At 43.9% G+C, this 19190-nt stretch overlaps 1 protein-coding gene across 2 annotated transcripts in view; it reads left to right on the forward strand.

The window, feature by feature from the left end:
- Nucleotides 1-251: 251 nt before the first annotated feature.
- znrf3 (zinc and ring finger 3) overlaps nt 252-19190 on the forward strand; it is a 69798-nt gene continuing 50859 nt past the window's right edge. The window contains exon 1 of one of the 2 annotated variants that reach the window (XM_086315253.1): nt 252-788. In XM_086315253.1, the coding sequence (XP_086171379.1) occupies nt 558-788 (231 nt within the window). In that variant the 5' untranslated portion in view covers nt 252-557. The remainder of the gene's footprint in view (nt 789-19190) is intronic. The other variant, XM_086315252.1, reaches the window with a different exon arrangement.

Consider the following 19190-nt stretch of genomic DNA (forward strand, 5'->3'; position numbering starts at 1 on the left):
GCCACGGAATGCTAATGGGAATAAATATACGGACTGTAATTCGTATTTAACTCGAGTGACTCAAATAACTTTGAAATTTAACCTGAAACAACAACAAGTGCCTCTTTCAGTGCGCAGTGAAGTCAATGGTGCCTCCTTAACAGAGTGCTGGCACTTCGGAAAGGGGAGTGCAAAGGAGAGGGTCAGAACGAGTGGTGGGTGGGGATAGAGCCCTTTTGGGAGAGAGAAAGAAAAAACTAAAAAAAAAAAAAATCACGTGTTTAGAGATCAAAGGAGATCCGCTTTGTAGAGGAGGAGGAGGAGGGTGAGAAAAAAGAGGGAGAGAGAGGGAGGGAGCGAGAGAGCAAGGGAGAGAGGCAGCGTTTGCAGGCAATGTAATTGACAAGGCTCGCAGTGGTGAAATAAACACGCTTCAGCCAAGGCTCAGTTTTTTATTGCACAATTTTGACTCTTGACGCATCGCCCGCACAGCGCACAGACCTGATTTCGATTATTTTCACCCGATTAATTCATCCGTGTGAAATTATGTCCCGATCGGCGCAGATCCAGCCGGCAAGATGATGATTTTACCAAGGAGAGGCTCAGATCGTGTGCCCGACTCGGTGGTCTTGGTGATCTTGGTGGTCGCCGCTTCTCTTGGTACCGTCTTCGCCAAGGATACAGCCTTTGTGGAAGTGGTTCTGTTCGAGTCCAGTCCCAATGGAGATTATACTACTTACACGACTGGCTTGCAAGGACGGTTCTCCAAAGCAGGAGCCACTATCAGCGCGGAGGGGGAGATCGTTCAAGTACGTGCAAAGTGTCCTTTTTCTTACTGGGGGGGATGACAAGCGGCGGTCCCGAGCAACGCTACCGGGACCCGGGCTGTAATTTAACCAAGCTGCCCTCCTAGAAACTTTTTCCGCTGGGACTTAGGGGTGCTGACAAGAGTTGTACATGGTGTGTGTGTGTGTGTGCGGGCAGTGTGTGTGAGGATGGTAACGAAGCTTGCAAGCATATGCGGTCACAAGATGGCTCCTATCTTGTGGAATTCATTCACAGGGAAAACATGCTCTTGCAAGTTATTTTGTTGATGTCTGGAGCTCACTTGAACGCGCCTTACATTCAGTCGCTCTCACTCTGAAACACACGCATTTCGGAGCAGTTTTCTTAAATAGCTACAACCCTACCACCGCCTCCACAAAGTTTGCAAACTCGTAGCGAGCAGGCGTTACGCATTTCGCAAGGGCCACTATTAAAACACTACGAAGCCACTATTTGTGCGTATTTAGCACTTTGTCCGTGTCAGAGCTGAGCCGCGTTTTTATATTAGCTTTAAAACCACCCAAAGCAAGTTTTAATAGTGGAATAGGTCTGCTTTTATTGACCGGACCAACGTGTAAAATAACCCCACGTCCCGCCGTGGTGCAGCCGTCACCACTACATTTGTAGTGGCACGTTTTTGGATAAGGCTCACTTGTAACTATTTCAAGGCTCCGGAAACACAAATAAATAAGAATAGAGTGCGTAGTAGTCGTGGAAGAAGCATCCCGGTTCCATCTTTAATTTCCTGGCCTCAGACATGACAAGTGCACTTGGCTGGAGCTGGCTATGCTTGGACCAACTCTGTGTGGGAGTCGCTAAAATATGAAGCTTCTCTTAAGTGCCAGAAGGATGTATTTGATGTTTTATTATTCTTGCCTAATGTGCTTGGACACTGTTTTTAAGAGTTTGGGTTCTGGTTATGTGCAAAAGCTTTGATGTTTAATGTTATATTTCCTAACCTCTAACATGTCCTGGATCAGGGGGTGCACAGCTCTTTGTGGGCGATTCAAAGCCACTCAAATGTAAAGCAGTTTTTGAATGGCCTGTGTCCTCTCTTTGAAGCTTGATGCAGTAACTGGGAGATGTTTGTAAAAGCCAGAGTGCAGCAAATGCCCCCATATGAAGGCAATGTGCATAAAGTTTGTCAGCAGTTGCATTGTGATCAGAGACATCATTTCAATATGGGTGTCAGTGAGCTCATCAGTAACCCGGAAGCCACAGCAATAATCATTCCTGACCATTTGTTTTTGCAGGGTATAGGACAGGTCGTGGTGGATCTAAGGCTTAATCAGGTTCAGCCTCAGTTGTGTTGTTGCATTGCCGTCATGCTCTCCAGTCAGCCAGACAGCTAGTAGCACCCTGCAGCCATCCCTCACTTCTCTGCAACAGTGTAGTCAGCTACTCTGCAGCATCTTTTGAGTGCACATTTTTGCTTCCCCCCCCTAAAAAAAACATAGGCTCTTATTTTGAAATAAACACGATATGTGGAGATCAAAGGCAGGGATACTCAGCACACAAATGGGCCCTGTTTATACACAGTGATGGTCATTTGGCGCCACTCGGTAACCACACAGAATTGTCGGACCTCAGCTTTACATTGAAAACCACATCTATTTAGGTTTGCTTTCTTTGCTAACATGGCCTCTGACCACTTAGAGACAGCTTATATTTTGTCAGGCTATAATGAGGGGCAGTTTGTCCGGCCCGAGCACGTCTTGAATTTCCTATTTTACCAAAGATTTATGTAAGTTGAAACTGACAATGAATGACAATCATACATCGTGAGGAGTATAATTTAAAACTAGTATCCAATTTCCTACTTTTGAATTCTATACTTGTAAAATAACATTGCAGGAATGTGTTGGGAAATTTCTGTGGTGTTGTTTTACACTGGAATTGGGTTAAACTCAAATATTTAGGTTCTTGTCTCTGGTGATGTCGGCAGCCGTTGCACTTGTCCACTTTCAAGGCTTTCGAGTTCAGCAAATAAGAAGCTCGCTTAAGTCTTCCTGAGGTTTGTGGAGCCCTCTGGTCCTCTGTTTGATCAGAACCCTGAGGGGTTTGCGCTACCTTAATTGTGTGTGTATAATAGCGGTCAGACCTCAGCAGGTATGGGTTCAGATTCCGGGGAAAAGTGGGGGGGCCTTGGCAACACTCTTGAGCAAAGACCCAACCGCGATCACCACTCGTACGCTCCGGACTCTCGTTTTGCTAATTCCCTAAAGCTAACACCCCCGCTGATCTGACTGAAGAGTGCAGAAAACAGTGGCACACGCTCCTGGGGCCAAAAATAATAAATTAAGTTAATTTGCTTCTTGCGCTCTTCTAAAAGGGGGGAAGCATGATGACGCATATCTGGCCACAGTGCCAAACCCCAGGCTTCCCAAGGCAGCTCCCTAATTGCTACAGTTCAGCTCCATAATAGCAAAGTAATCAATGTCTCCTTAAATCTGTGTGTGTGTGTGTGTGTGTGTGTGTGTGTGTGTGTGTGTGTGTGTGTGTGTGTGTGTGTGTGTGTATCAACAGGCGTGACAACTTTAAGAGTGTATTTACAGCATCAACTCAACTTGGGTTCTAGGCAACCAGAGCACAGGTAGTTAATGGTTTTCACCTATTGTCCCAGATGAAAATACTTGCCTTATAGGCTACTATAATGAAGGAAAATGAGCAATTAATTAAATGGGGGAAAGCCCAATTTGGATCACCTGCGATTGAACTACTGAATATTCGATTTCTTGTTTTGCAGTCTTGCTGTACTTTTCCACGGGTTAGCGGCAGCTCAGACTTCGGTTAAACCTTTAATGCAGGGCATTGACGGCACAACCAAATCATTCCCTGGTTGATTCAAGTAGGTGCGTTTCTCACACTGGCAGCAGATCCTGCTTCTGCATTTACCGATAGTTTGATTTCAGAAGCCTAAACACTCAGTTAGGCTTCTCATCGCTGTGCTGTTTTCATTCTGATCGCTGTTGACAGCACTCGCACAGCATTTCTGATTAGAATGGATTTAATACGAAGGGAAACGCCATCTGCTGCTCATCACTCTTTATTGTCTCTCAAACGCCAAATCATCTTTCCTGTAGCGAGATGAGCTTCGATGCACTGCATGAGTTCACATCTGCCTCTGATTTCCAGCGGGCCCGTGCTGTCAGCATGTGAGTGAAGAGCTGAGGCAGGGACGTGGCAGGGGCATGCAGGGGACCAGATGGAACTCATAGTGTCATCGGCCAGAACCAGAGGGAATAACGTGGCTCTTGCCTGCTTTCTCTCAGAGGGGACACAGAGCATCCCCTGAATCCCACGTCCAGAAGCACCCAGAACCCCATTTGCCTTTGGGCTTCATCTCCATGCATATGAACACTGCGACTTCTTTCAAGGTGGCAGTTTTGGGGGGGGGTTTGTTTTTTGTCTTGTGCAGGGGTAAAGTGGTGGTTTCAACGAAGACAACGATGAGCTTAAATACTGGAGCTCCTACCTTGGAGCTGGCAGGAGTTGTGTCGCGCTGCATTTAGACTATAATGAGAGCTTTAGTGGTTTAAGGAATCCAGCGCGCTTTCTCGCCACAGCCTGGAAACCCCAAGAGGCCATAATGGGCCGGTCCCAGACGGTAGGTGCCAGGGACCGGGCCACTCCCAGCGCCAAAGCAACAGTAGCAGTACACAAATGCTGGTTTAAAAGGTTAAAAGTGCTGCTCCCTACTTTTTTCCATTTATTGGCTTGGCGGTCGCAGCTGTATTTTAAGTGCTATCGTCTCTTAACCGCCACCCTGTTTCACTTTCATGTCCCAGCCAAAGTAATTTGAGGCTGCGTTTCTCCCCTTTTTGGAATAGAACAGACTAAACTGTTTTTCTCTTTCTCTTGCTTAACACCCCCCTCTTATATGCACAAACTCATCCCACACCTTTGCGCTGGTCTTTTTGATGCATCCGCTGACTTCGAGTTGAAGCTCAGGTGAACTGGGCTGATATTGAATTGCGCTGCCCCTGGATCTTAGTTTCAGACCGTTCCCCACCTCTGTGTCCCACTTATCCTTGCTCCAGTGGCAGCCTGATGATTAGGATACAGAAAGTCAGTTCATTCTTGAAATAAATCTCAGGGTTGCATTTACTTCCCTAAAGTCAAAACATAACTAAAAATTCCTTTATCGTCTAATGTCTTTAAATTTGGCTGAAAAACAGCTCAAATGATAGATTTCCATGTCCCCCCCCCCCCCCCCCCCCCCCCCAGTTATATTAAACAAGTTGCACTTCTGAGGACACCAACCTGCTAACATCTGACATTTTTACTTCCCAATTGCTTGATATAGCAAAACATTTCTGTCAGATCCAATAATAGTAATTTCAAAGAAGTGTGTGCCAAATGGTAATGATTACTTTTAGTCAATATTGAGATGTCTGTCAATCTTGAAATGCCTGACTTCCTGTTTTGATCACGTAGTACTTGTCCAAACTTCTTTCAACTCAGAAATGCTGCTTCTCCAACCCTCAACTGTTGTTTTTCTCACCTGCCGCTGGCTCTGTTGCTCTGTCTTATCTTCCTGCGCTTGCCTCTCCGAGCCTCACATTTCCACCGAATGCACAGCTCCACCTGGAACAAGTGCATGTTGGTACTGGTGGCCCCAGTAGCTATGTTAGTTTCCACTGGGCTGAATGGCTGAGCTTATCTTTGATGTTCAACTCCAAGAGAGATTAGCAGTCAGCGTGATGCTTGCGGCTGCCTCCTCTCCAGCATCCATCCTCTTCCAGAGTAACTTTGTTCACCCGAGTCAGTCCTCTCCTGACATGAGCTCAGACATGCAATCAATAGATTGCATGTCTGAGCTCACTTGTATGAAATTCTTGCATATGTCCTCTGTATTGCAGTTGAGTGATGAGGAAATATTTATTCATATTTCCCCCAAGGTTATGATTTTTCTTTGATGCTGCCTGTCTTAAGTGAGGGTTTTTCAACCCCACATTTGTGACAAGTTAAAGATGAAGAGAAGTCCTGAGTAGAGTTTTCACTTTCTGAATAACCCCTGGCGTGTTAGCCTGGTCTTTGATGAAATGGTGCTGAAAGGCCCAGTTCATCCTCTCTGCCCACATTTTTATCTACTGACACAGAGGGTCTCCAAAACAAAGGCTAAAGGGTCGAGGGTTATGAAATGACAATGCTCACAGTAGCTCATCCAGGCAGAGGCATGCTTTGTTGTCGGCAAGGAATGTGCTGACTAACTGTGGAAGGCCACAATGCCACTCGCCCCTTTTGTTGTACTTTTTTTTTTTTTTTTTTTTTTTTTTGCCAGTGAAGGTAGCTGTGCAAAGAGTTTCACTCTTAGCCCTGCACTCCGTCTTCTTTTCATCCTTCCTAAGTATATTTACTGTCATTGTTCCCTCACTCGTCTTGTTTGTCTTTCATGAAAGGAGAAGTCTTATCTCAGATCTTTCCGACTCATCCAAGTTCAAGAACACCGGGTTCAAAGTTCTTTCTTTTGTGTACATCATTATATAATGACGAGCCTCATGTGTAAGAACAAAAACACTTGCACACAATGGTGCTATTAATATGTGAAGATCCTGCCCTTTTGTGATCCATAGTTCTGTCAGGACCTCTATAGTCTAAAGGAGATTGTTATTTCAATTTGCAGACATTTATATTTACCAACATGACTCCATTTATGGGAGGACAGAGCATACAGGGAACGCATAGGGTGGCGGAGCAGATGTCAAAGGCGACAGATATGAACCTGCTTAAGGCATTAAAAGGAGGTGCTGGGGTGCATGTGGGTTGCAATGTAGCTTGCAGATGCAAAGCAAAACAAACAGACAGAATGAAGCAAATAAATGCACCTTATTTGACATTTACCCACCGGGTGTATAGAAGGATATCAGCTGACTGTTCAGCTTATACAAGCTGACACTGAGATCAGCTGCTCTGACAGAGTTGCAGTTAAGCTCGACTTTGTGGCCTAGCTGAACTAACTCTGCTCGATTTTAATTTCTGTATGGTTCAGTGAAGCAGAAACATGTTTTGCGTGTCAGATCAACCTCGGTTTTTGCACCATATTAATGTTGTGAATGCTCCCCCTGACAGCCTGTATATGAGAAATTCCCCCCAAAGGTAATGTACAGGGGTGCCATATGGGGATAAATCCATTTCAGGTGGAAGCTCTGACCTCATTATGTTCATCTATACCCTCCCATCGTAGACCACTGTGAGGCTCCTTTTGTGTCTGCAGGTAGTTGTTCCAGTAATGAGGACGATGCAGGCTGTAACACAATGAGGTCAGAGGTATGATGGATTGGTCTCGCTTGGTCAGATGTGAACAAGCTGGGTTATCTGTGTAAATTTTTTTTCTGGCACAGCACTGCATGTCTCTTGGCTCTGCAATGAATATATCACTGCATTTTCCCACCTCCTCCTTTTCCTGTTGCTAAACATGCGCCTTGGATTCTGAAGTGAAAAATTGACTCTATTTTTATATTGTCCCTGTTTCATGGGGATTCTGAAGGTATTGGGGACACAGGGTTTTCTGCTATATGTTGCCTGTAATGTTTGCTGAAGGACTATCCCCAGGAAAACTCATTTTCATTTAAGATGAATCACTTTTTCTGTAGTTGTAAGAGTAAATTCTTTGCCAACGTAAAACAGATTTATCTCCTGAAATCCCAAAGGGTCAGGTGAATTTTTTCCATTTTATGAATCTGCAAATGTAGAATCTTCACTGACAAACTATGCCAATAAAAGCTCCTTGGTACAGCCTAGGGCCTCTGCTTCTTCTCTTCGATCCCTGCCGGCAGCTCAGGCCACGCAGCAGCTCTGTCCAGCCCTTGGACCCTGAACAGGGCTGATCAGGGAGGGGCCTGCGGGGCTGGGTGAATAGCTGCCGGGAGTCATGCTGCGGGTGTAAACCACATGAATGTGCCGCCTGAGCAGATAGGATCAGGCGAGGCAGGGAGGCCTGGGAGGCCACGATGCTCGGCGCAGCACCGCGTGCTAACATCAAAGGCAGTGCGGAGGTGGGGGTGGAGGGGAGGCGGAGAGAGGAAGAGAGCGAGCGAGGGCTGGGCCAAACTCTTCAAAGGCCTCTCTGACTAATGCCGGGCCTGATATGTGTCGCCACAAAACCGAGTGATGATGCAATTGCAGGCCCCCGAGCTAAATCCGCTCCCATACAAATAAAGATGGAGGTGTTCCCTTGCACAAGCACGGTGAGAAAAATACTTTGAGTGTTTGACTGAAGCCTGAGCACCTTGCAGGTGAAGGTGTTGGGTCACCCTCTGACACTGCTGCTGGATGAATCCCAGTGGGGGGAAAAAGGAACAGGAAATGGATTTAGTGTGATTTCAGTGGATGGGTACATGCACGGGGCGTTTCTAAAGTATACAACAGGTGAAACAGAGTTGACTTTGTTCTTTGTAAAGTTTATACAGGTCTTGTGTTTACATGTGTGAGATAGCGTGTACTTCTCTTCTAATGTGCATGACTACAGATCCCTTCAAAATGCCCCCATGATAATCAGGCTGATAACTCATTGACAGCTCTCATGACAGTTGCGGAGCACACGCTGCTGGAGAGTATCTCCGTTGTTGACAGCGCACAACAGTAATTTGCTGTTGTTGATTCAGTATGCCAGAGGTTATTTGCATGCCTCCGATTGAAGTTATCTTTTCCTCGTCCTTGTTTTGCGAGTGCATGTTCCCTTTGAAGTTAAATTAGTACTAAACAGCTGCACTTTATTTCATTTGAAGTCCAGCCTTTTAATTCCTCCATCCTGGGGTCGGTTTCACAAGTCAGGACTGCAGCACAAAGCCTTTGTTGCTGGTTAGAAAAAAAGAGGCTTCAGCATTTTCGGCAATGAAGGCTGTAATGCTGCAGCTCAAGGCTATTGCAGCAAATTGCTAATATACTTACATGGAGGGTGGAAAAAACTGAATTTGTATCAAAGCTTTCCTTTATTGCTACAAATGGCAGTTCATTTCTGATTTTTTTTTTTTTCCTCCCAGAAACTGATTTTTAAAATATTCTCTAACCCAAAGACATATGGTGTTCTGCTTTTCATTCTAACCTGTTGTTTTACTGGTGTTCCAGCAGTTAAAATGCTCAGTTACACTGGAAATGTTCCTTATGTGGTCAGCACATCATCAGTGAAAGCCTCATTAGCAAAATAGCCAGCAGTTTCACATAATTGTATCCACACTGAGACTTTTGTGCTGCTGGGAGAGCGAGGGGCAGAAAGCGTGGCGAACCACTGTGAGTTATAGATTGCGTTGGCCCTGTTTCAGTGTCAGTTTGCAGGTGCCATTGCCTCTAAAGTGCTGCTGTTAGGTGGATACTGCAATTGAACCTCACGCTGGGGAAGAAGTGCTGTCTAAGTCTTTCAGCCATTATTGGAAGGCTTACATGGTATATCCAATACTACATGTTAGATATTCTGTCCAAGCCAATATTATACAAAATGTTATGGGAACTCTGTAGAGGAAAGCTGTATTTTTATAATGCAGTACTATCAGTCATGATTTTCTTCACTAATATCAGTGTAGATATTTTAAAATGAGTTTTTATTTCAACAACATTGCACTAGAGGTATATTTTGATGAACGAGACGCCTGATCTGTAATTAAATACATTAAAACATCGTCATGATCAGTTTGGCTAATAGATGCGACTTTTTATGCCATGCAAATTTTTTCTGCATTACTCCAGACCCCACCCTTCCCCACCACCTGTACCCCCCAGGCTCAGCATGAGCCTGAGGTTTATGAAAAGGTTAGGATAATTACTCCTGGCCAGCTGTGTCCATATCTTTCTCCTTGCAATCCATCTGTTCACCTTTCATTGTTCTTGCATATTACTGTCAGGAAAAATGTCAAGACTTTCTCCCTTTTTTTTTTTTTTTTTTTTTTAAAGCATATGCCACAGCTTACAGCTCGCTAAATAAGCAAAATAAAATGGAGGACATCATTATTGTTGTCAGTATGCTTTCTCTATTTCACAACTTCTCTTGTATTTATCTAGATTCATCCTTGTGTCACGCATCATTGTAAAAGCTGCTCTTCCCATTTTTAGCAATTTCATAAAAGGCCAAGGAGATATGCTTTGTTTCCCCCTTCTCCCCTGACACTGTATGGGCACTTTGTTCAAACACACTTGGCTCACTAATGACAGCATGTCCTCGGACATGTCAAGGAAATCTAGATTCTCAGAATTCTGTTTTAAGAGAAAGGAGAGCTGGAGTGGGAGAGGATGGGAATGACAGAAAAAGACAGGCCAATACAGCCCTTTGCTATTCTGTCTGCATCCCACAGGCATGTGACATAGTCAAATTGTCACCCCCAGGGTGACATGCATCCCACAGGCATTTCGAAGTAAACACATCTCAGGGAATGTGGCCTCGCCATATTGGAAGCATCTTTTTAGCTCTCATATAATGAATGCAGGAGGATCTGAAGGTTGTATTATTTATGCATAAGAAAAAGCTCTGATACTTTTATGATCTAAAAGTAATGATGCTTGTGATCTGAGCATCATTGCAGGAGTAGTTTGACACATTGGGAATGGATGAGAGGATCAACAAAACATCACTGTCATTTTTATACTGTCACTTTATACAAAAAAACCCCAAACAAGGCAAATGACACCAAATTTGTTTTTAATGCACTTTTTTTAGGTGCTGCGAACTTTATGCAATAATTTCAGTTTTTTCACAGAAGTTGTAAACTAAATAAAACTTTCAGATGTTCCCATTGTCTTTATTATGAAGCATGCCCTGTAGCCTAATAAAAGATACATAAATGTGAAAATTATTATGGAAATGTTGCAGTCTGATGGCTGGAGTAAGATTAGGTGAGACCCATTTGGCATTATTTTTGTTTTAAACCTAACTAAGTTGGCAAGCTGAGGGCTCTTATTAAAGCAATCATCTAAAGGCTATTCTATAACATGCTAATGAATGGTCATAGTGCACAGTCAGTAATGTGTTGGCGGGAAAAAAAACAGCAACATGAGGCCAGACTGGGTTTATTAGCTCAGACTTCCACACCAGAGCTCACAGCGTATAATGTTGCCAAGACAAGGCCGGGAGTCCAAGATACTACATTGGGTGGATGTTGTATGACCAGCAATCTCAACACAAACAAAAATATAGGAGCTGCTACCTTATGGTGCTTTTGAGGGGTAGCGAGTGGGTACATGTATGCTTCAGTAATAACCCTTTTTGTGATATTAGATGTGCAGTTATGTTGTCTCGACTCGCTGTCGAGCACTCAGGGCTTTTGTGCTTGCAAGAGCCACACTTGTCTGTCCTAATCTTAATTAGCTTCAAACCAAAGCATCCGGTCTCAAAGGCGGTGAGGGTTGTTAAATTCAGAAAATATGAATCCATTAACATTAATCAGAATCCATCTGCAAAACTTAAAATGCTGTGCTTCCTGACAGCTGAGTCAGTCACTTTGTCAGTTGGGCTTCCAGTAAAAATCTGGATGGGAATTTCTCAGAAAGGCTTTTATGTGAATTCTCCATAATGGCTTTACACCCCACTGAGGTTTTTCAGTAGTGTTGCCACCAAATGATAACGGGTGATAACAAATTAAGGTGCCTGTTACGACATTTCCTAAATTTTATGTTTTGATTTAACACAAGTTTATCCTTGTGCCTGTTTTTGAGCCGTTTCCTGTTGGCAACCGCACATTATCCATTTCGGTCAGCTTTCCTGCAGCACTGCCTCAAGCTAAGCTCATGGACGGAGGATTTGGGAAGGTACTGATGCATACATTTGTCATAATTACTGTTTTGCAAAAGCTGGAGTTTGAATCGCCCAGGCAACGGGAAAGCTTCAGAATTCAAATTAGAGTGTGGGATTGAGCTTTAAGTTGTGGAGAAGGGCTTTTTTTCAGCTTTTTGGTTACTGCATCCAGGAAGTCTCCATCATTTTTGCAGTCTGCCCCCCCGCTGATTGGTCTTGGTTGCTTATGTATTAAAAGCTTGAGTTGGCATGGCACTTCTATCCTTATGAGTTGAGGCAGCATGGAAGAAAGGTGAGGATAACGCAACAGTCCTCTTCACGGGCATGAAAGCATCTTAAGCCAGTTACACATATAATTGTGTCATAAAAAAATAAACAGCTGTGAATGCAAGTGCGTTTCTTTTGCTCGTTCCTTCTCTTGGTTCTTTCTCAGTGTCTTTTCGCTCCGTCTTGTGTCTCTGTTCCGCATGGGAGGGGAAGGAGGAGGGTGTATAAAAGTGGGACCACACATGCTGTGTCAATGTTTGCTGGAATAATTAGAGACAATGTGGGCCAATAACGGGAGGAGTGCAGTAACCTGAACTCACTTTGTTCTGCCCCAACAGCAACACAAAAGCCTTTCACAGATGCGCAGATCCGCAGGCTGAGAGCAAGAGCAACTGCACTTGTAGCCAGCGCGCTGCAGAGCTCTGAGGATCAGCAGGAAAATGGATTGGTTTCTATGGAACTGCTCTCATTTCACTATTTGTGCCAGCTCAAAGTGATGCTGATGTCACTCTAAAGGCCTTTTAAGCACTGCCTGAACGTCCCTGCCACCAGGCCCAGAAAAACAACCCTACCCCTTGTCACCCTCCCCAGTCTTCCAACACATGTCCCTGGCTTAGAGGACCCTCTTTAACTAGAGGATATCCGGCCGCTCGGTATGCAAAGAGCCTGTGGATTCCTGACGCGAGTGCTAGAGCTGGACTCAGAGGTGACTTTCAGCGTAGCCAGACAACTGTTGGATTAACACTTTGCGTTGAATCTGAGCCAATAGGAGGCAGCCTGGCCAGGGGTAGGAGGTACTGGGTTAAATGCAGGCTAATAGACTGCTTTGTAGCATATATGATGGATTAGATTTTAAGCATACCAGAGCTGCTTGTGTCCTGCATAATTTAACACAAAGTAAAATAGAAAGTTTTTTTTTTCTCAGCATATAATTAAAATGAGACAAATGAACATTTGTGTTGTACTTAAGGACACAAAGTGTTTTTAGTGCGGACGGGAATCAGATTTTGTGCCGAAAGAACCGAGCTAATGATCGTGAAGCGTTGCCTGTGCTGTGGATGTTTCTGACTGTAACAGAGTGACCCGCTGCTGTGCTCACACCCCGGAGATGGACCAACTGGTTTGTCCCCTCTGGTGTCCATCTTGAAAGGGGACACCGCTATGGGATGCATACATCCCCTGGAGGTTACTGGTGTCATTGTGGCACCTGTCTCCTCCACTCTTTGCCTGTGTCAACAGCTCAGATTTATTTACATTCACAGTTTTCCCTTTTCCAGATCTGGAATCAGCAGAAGATCCGTTTGTGAGATCTGGAGGTTTGTCAGTTGATGGAGTTTATGAATGTATTTATTTTATAGCTAAACCACTCCCCCCGAACACTGCACCCTTTCTCTCTTGTTTGCGAAATACAACAACAACGTTGTACACAGCGATCTTCTTGTGTGGATGCAGTACTATGTATTTATGCTACTTCTAGTGTTTCGATATTTATAGGTACTTGTCTGTGAGCTTGATTGCAGTTCAATTTTTGTTTTTGTTTTTTTCCACAAACCACATGCATCCTGAATCTCAGAAGCAGTGGGTTTGGTTCAAAAATACACCTTAAAGACTTAATGCAGTTTCCCTGCAGGACTAACGTGTGTTTTTAAGTCTTGCAACTATTCATATTTAGTATTTTTCAGTTTTGTGTGACAGAGTGTAATCTTATCTCTGCTTTTAGCTGCGGGATACACAACAGCTTTCATTTTATTCTCTTCCACCCGGTGTTCTCCTCTAATCAGTCTCAGATTCTCACTTTGCCTCCTTGTCATTCTCTTCTCTTACTCCTTCAAGGCTTGTTTTCCTCCTTTTTTCCACCCCCTCCTTCTTCTATCTCTCTCCTTGTCTTTCCATTCCACTGGGCTGATGTTCTTTTCTGTGCTCCTGGCTCGCAATGTGTTCCTCATCACAGCTTGCGTTTCCTCTTATCTGGCGTTCTTTTATCAGTGGCCGCCACACATGCCCGAGAAAAAGGGGAGGGGGAGGTTTGGGGGGCTGATGTTATCAGCAGGTGGAGATTTCACCACAAGAGTTCGGGGGCCCAGTGTGGCCAGAGGAGGGCCATGCCGGAAAGGCTCTGACATGGGAGCCAGCAATGTAAATTCTTTACAGTGCAGCCTCACTGTCATCTAAACACCTGCCTTTTTAGTTACACAAGTAAGCTTTCTGCATGACACTTGGAGAGAGTGTAAGCATTTGGCAAATGGGACGTCGACAAGGTTGAAGCTGTTTTGCCTTTTGTTCTTTCACCTGCTCAGCCAACAAAGAGCACAAGTGTAAATAGTCTTTTGCAAAAACAAAACTGCTGCAGCGATTGTAAAAGTGTCATTTCACATGTGGCCAATGAGAGAATATACCTTAAAACAGGTGCAAAGTATATTTAAAACCTTACATTAAGTTCTAATTGGCATCCGGTTTCAATGCAAAGTAGCGGCGTATGTCAGGTCTGTGCATCACAAAGAAGATAAATCCTTGACATGGAGGGAAAGGAGAGCAGGGATGGTAGGGATAGACCGGCGGGTAAACCAAAGCACAGGCTCACAAAAGCCTAAAATGATATCGCTGGTGGATATCTGGATGCTTGGGATGCCTTGGATGGCTGCTGTACACTTTTGGCTTTGTCTTTGCGGGGATGAATAGAGGCCTCTGTGGTAGTGATGACAGGCTTCTCCAGGCTGGGCCCTGGTTGGCTGGCAGACTAGGTGCTGAAGGTCTGGAAGATTCAGCTCTCTCGTAGGGGCAGAAGCCCGACAAAGGATGCTGATCGTCCAGGTTCGCCTCACAAAAGACGCTCTGTTCTTGGCCTGCCCTTGTTATTGTGACATGCCTGTTACATTCATACACATGAGTTTAGCTGAGACCGACACACCCACAGCACCAAGTATAATAGCCACCTGTGTGGGGATATACTTAGTTATGTTGGTGTTGTTGATTTTTGCAAGGGGCTCCAGAGACTGACTTTTCTTGGTGCAAAAATAAGTCAGTTTGTATAGAAGTCTATGAGGAAATGATCCTGTGTATTGCCTGACTCAGTAGACACTTGACTAAGTAACCAAGTTTATGGTCTAAATAACTAGTTCCAGGTCTCATGTAATACAAAATGATGTTTTTGTTAATGAAGCTTCTTTTTGCATTAAAAAAGATCAAAAGCAGGGTATGCTTTTGTTTAAGACTTTGGCTTTGTGGTTTGCACATTCTCAAAACAAGCACAAGGTCCCTGGTCTAATCCCAGGGGGGATACATGAATCCCTTTGGGGTTACATCAGGAAGGGCATCCGGCATTAAAGCTCTGTCAAATCAAACATGCAGGGCTGCCCACTGCGGCAGCCCTTTGTGAACAAGGGAACAGCTGAAAGTAGCAGCTTCTTCTTTGTGATTGACAAGGCTCTACTATACAAGTGGACAATGTGATTTCTCCATCAGGTCCTACCACCTTACTGGTGACATCTGGTTTCAAAACAAGAAGATGGAGCAAAATGCCCAAGTCAGGAGGCTTAAAAAGGGGACATCATGTATCTCATGCAGTTCATGGAACAGATGTAAGATATTAATAAAAACTGAAAGCTGTGATTCCTTTGACTGTGGGCCATTGAGCTGGTTTAAAGCTGATATGAAGTTGGCAGATAAGCCCAAAAGAGTATTTTCACAAAGAAGGCGCTGCAATGGCCTTAAAAGAGGTTTCATCATTGTATCATCCACCTTTGCTTAGATGGCCAGTGAGGTAAACACACTGCTCACTGTACTGTGCATCTTATGTGTTTACATGCTAGCTGGGGGCACTAATAGCTGAGACTAGTTGCAGTCTTTTCATGTTTTTTATTTCAAATTATTAACAAAGAAAGGAGAAGCTGTTTGGGGCTTCCAGGCTTGATGCATAAAGAGTGAAAGTTCTCCCAGACCCTTCACATGCCCCTTCGGGTCTATGCCAAATGCCCCTCTTAGAGATTCGTGGAGCCTCTTTGATCCTTATTCTTTCCTCCCAGCTGGGAGGCCAGAGGATGCAAACAGCCCTTTTCCAAGTCACACATTCTTTCCTAAGGACCAAGAGGTCCTGACCCATAGCTGCAGTGGAATTTCATATACAGAAATAGGCCAAACTTGCCAGGCCATTTGAATGTCCAGCCATCCGCTTTTACCATTCATCACCCTTAGATCTTCTGAATTGGATAGTCAGCTTTAACACGTCAAAGAGCCTTAGTTTGCCCCTTTCCTCTACAGTGTTTTCATCGCATCAATTGTCTGTTTAAAATCTAGCTTCACCAATACCTCAATGTTCAGAACAAACACGAGTTCTGAACTAATTGCTGCTGCAGGATTTAGTTTTCAAAGTACTTCACATTGAAATGGGTCCAAGCCACCTAAGAGGTTTTCAAAAACTATAAGAGTTTTGCTTCCTGAGAAGACTCAAGATTGTTTGTTTTGACATCCTCTCTAAATGACTCTAACTTCAGACAGTTTTTCAAGCCTTTTTTGTCTCCAGGGACACTATTTGCCACAGCTCCTCTTTTTCCAGAAAAGGACTTGCAACCTGCAGTCCTCTTAGATGTGGAGCCAAATGCCCCGTAGGTCACAGTCAGCTAAGTGGTTCCTTGCATCTAATAAAAAACAAATCAAATAACATGGCTCCCTAGGGGTTTATAGCGCTACAGTCTCTGGACTCCAGGGCAGATAAACCTCTTCAAACGTCCCCATGCAAATATTTGAATGTGGGAGGAACTTTTTGGCTGCGATTGTAAAATTTACTGTCAGGTTCATGAGCCTTTAGATTTATAGCTATTTCATAATATTACCTCTGTGCACTACACACAGTGGATTCTGACTATTAAAGCCACAACATGGAAAAGAGCTGACCACTGGGCTGCTGAACAGTTCTCTGAACTGTGAAATGACCTTATCTTTAGATGCTGGCCATTAGCTTTTCAAAGAGCCAGACAGAAAATGCATTTGTGTAAAGTAGGTTTGATGTTTAACTCTTAAACGATGGTTATCCTCTGGGTCTTGCTTATTCCAGAGCTCTTGTTCCTCTTCTCCTGCAGTCTCCGTCAGCTTGTACCTCTGGCAGCGCAGCTAGGGAGAAGGAGAGGAACAATACGGCATTTGTGCACTGCTCTGCACTTGGCCTGCTGCTAAACAAATGTTCGGAGGAATTCTAATGGCTGGCCTTGCCCCTGGGCCCAAGCTGATCCCACAGTGACTTCATAAACACTCTCTGAAGTGATCAAAAGAACAAATCACCCTTTATAGGGAGATATATGGTAATGGAATTATTTCCACATCAATTAAAATATACTTTGGCTCTCTCTTGGCCTTGTGTAGACTATTTATTTTGACCCTGCTGCAAAAAGGGGAAGCGTTCTATTGCCCAGGGCGCATACATAAATTTTCGGGGAGGTGCAGTTTTTGCAGTAGTGTTTATGGCATCTTCTCAAGCTGTGGCTGCTTGTGGCGAAAATGATCAGTTGAAATGCAGAACTCCAATCATAAATAATTACTTTTCAATGACTGTTCTTAAATTTGGGTTATCTTTTACTTGCAGAAGCTTAAGTCCTGAAAGTTTAAATAAAATAAAAAAAACACATCCTCACCCATTGTGGAACATTTAAAATACATAGACTAGAGATGGACCGATCCGATATTACGTATCGGTATCGGTCCGATACTGACCTAAATTACTGGATCGGATATCGGAGAAAAATAAAAAATGTAATCCGATCCATTAAATATCACGAAAGCACCTCACAAAACTTGCAACACGCCGTAACTCACCTCAGAACGTTAGCACGTCGGAGCAGTGATAGAGCGGCTGTGGCATGCCGGACCTGTCGGTGGTCTGGATAGCATTTGGAGCTTCGCTAGCAACCCGGCATTTCATCTCCGACAAAGTTATCCCGAGAGAAGTAAAGCAAGTGTGTAAGTCCATCTCTAAATGTTTGTAAAGCATTCCTGCGTTAAGCTTAACAAGCGATATATGGAGCGACTGCCTCTCGCTCTCCGGCTGCTACTTCAATCATGAAACTGCTTAACGATCAGCTGATCGGCTTTTCTGTCGCGAGTCCGTGTCTCTAGTTTGCTTTTGGCCCATTTTGCACCAGAAAGAGGAAACCAGCGGCTGAACAACAGCAGCACGTTTAAGCTTGATCAGCTGTTGTTAGAATTTATTTATTATTACTTTCTACTCGAGGATCTTTTCTACGTAGCTGACGGCTGGTAACTGTGCAGGGGCGGATCTAGCAAAGTTTAGCCAGGGGGGCTGATAGGGCATTAACAGGGAAAAGGGGGCACAAAGACATACTTTTCTTTCTTATTCTCATTTTAAATGTCGAGCTTTTAATAAATAATTATCTGACACCCAAAGTTTTAATTTGATGTAAAATGAATAGAAGTCAATTACTGTATATAGTCACTATTAAGTCTAATATATATATACCCTAGTAAGCTATAGTACTTTTTCCTTTGGGAAGGTACCATCTGTGCAGTCTGCAATTTTGTTGAAGAAAGATGTTGAATCTATTTAATATTTCTTGAAAAATAATTGATTTCTGTGCATTTTTTTTTCACACTGCATCAAATTAAGGTTGATTACGTCGATTAAGCATCATGAATGGCCTGGTAAATGGCCTGTATTTGTATAGCGCTTTACTAGTCCCTAAGGACCCCAAAGCGCTTTACACAACCTGTCATCCACCCATACACACACACATTCACACACTGGTGATGGCAAGCTACAATGTAGCCACAGCCACCCTGGGGCGCACTGACAGAGGCGAGGCTGCCGGACACTGGCGCCACCGGGCCCTCTGACCACCACCAGTAGGCAACGGGTGAAGTGTCTTGCCCAAGGACACAACGACCGAGACTGTCCAAGCCGGGGCTCGAACCGGCAACCTTCCGATTACAAGGCGAACTCCCAACTCTTGAGCCACGATCGCCCCATGAGGTGGAGCGTGAGGGGTGGTTCCCTATTTTTTATTTATTTATTTTTGTTGTTGCTGGGAGTTGGAACCCTATTAGTTAGGTTGCTTAATATTTATGCTAAGTACTCTTTAAAATACCAGAATAGGGAGGATGGTGTAGGTTTAAGTTTATTAGACTGATCAGTATTGCTGAACTATGAAATTTTTTTTTTTGCATACAGGTATAACAGAATAGCTTTAGTGTAGTTGTTGTTTTAAACTTGAGTATGAACTTATACAAAATGCAGCAAGATATTTAAAAAACAGTTTTGTTGATTAAAAAACACTATATCGGATTCATATCGGTATCGGCAGATATCCAAATTTATGATATCGGTATCGGTATCGGACATAAAAAAGTGGTATCGTGCCATCTCTAACATAGACCCCGTTCTCAAGTGTTG

This window comes from Aulonocara sp. 'chitande type north' Nkhata Bay, linkage group LG12 (genome assembly GCF_057382095.1).
Source record: "Aulonocara sp. 'chitande type north' Nkhata Bay isolate Kocher_YH1m ecotype deep benthic linkage group LG12, A_spYH_male_GT1.1, whole genome shotgun sequence".
Lineage (NCBI taxonomy): Eukaryota > Metazoa > Chordata > Actinopteri > Cichliformes > Cichlidae > Aulonocara > Aulonocara sp. 'chitande type north' Nkhata Bay.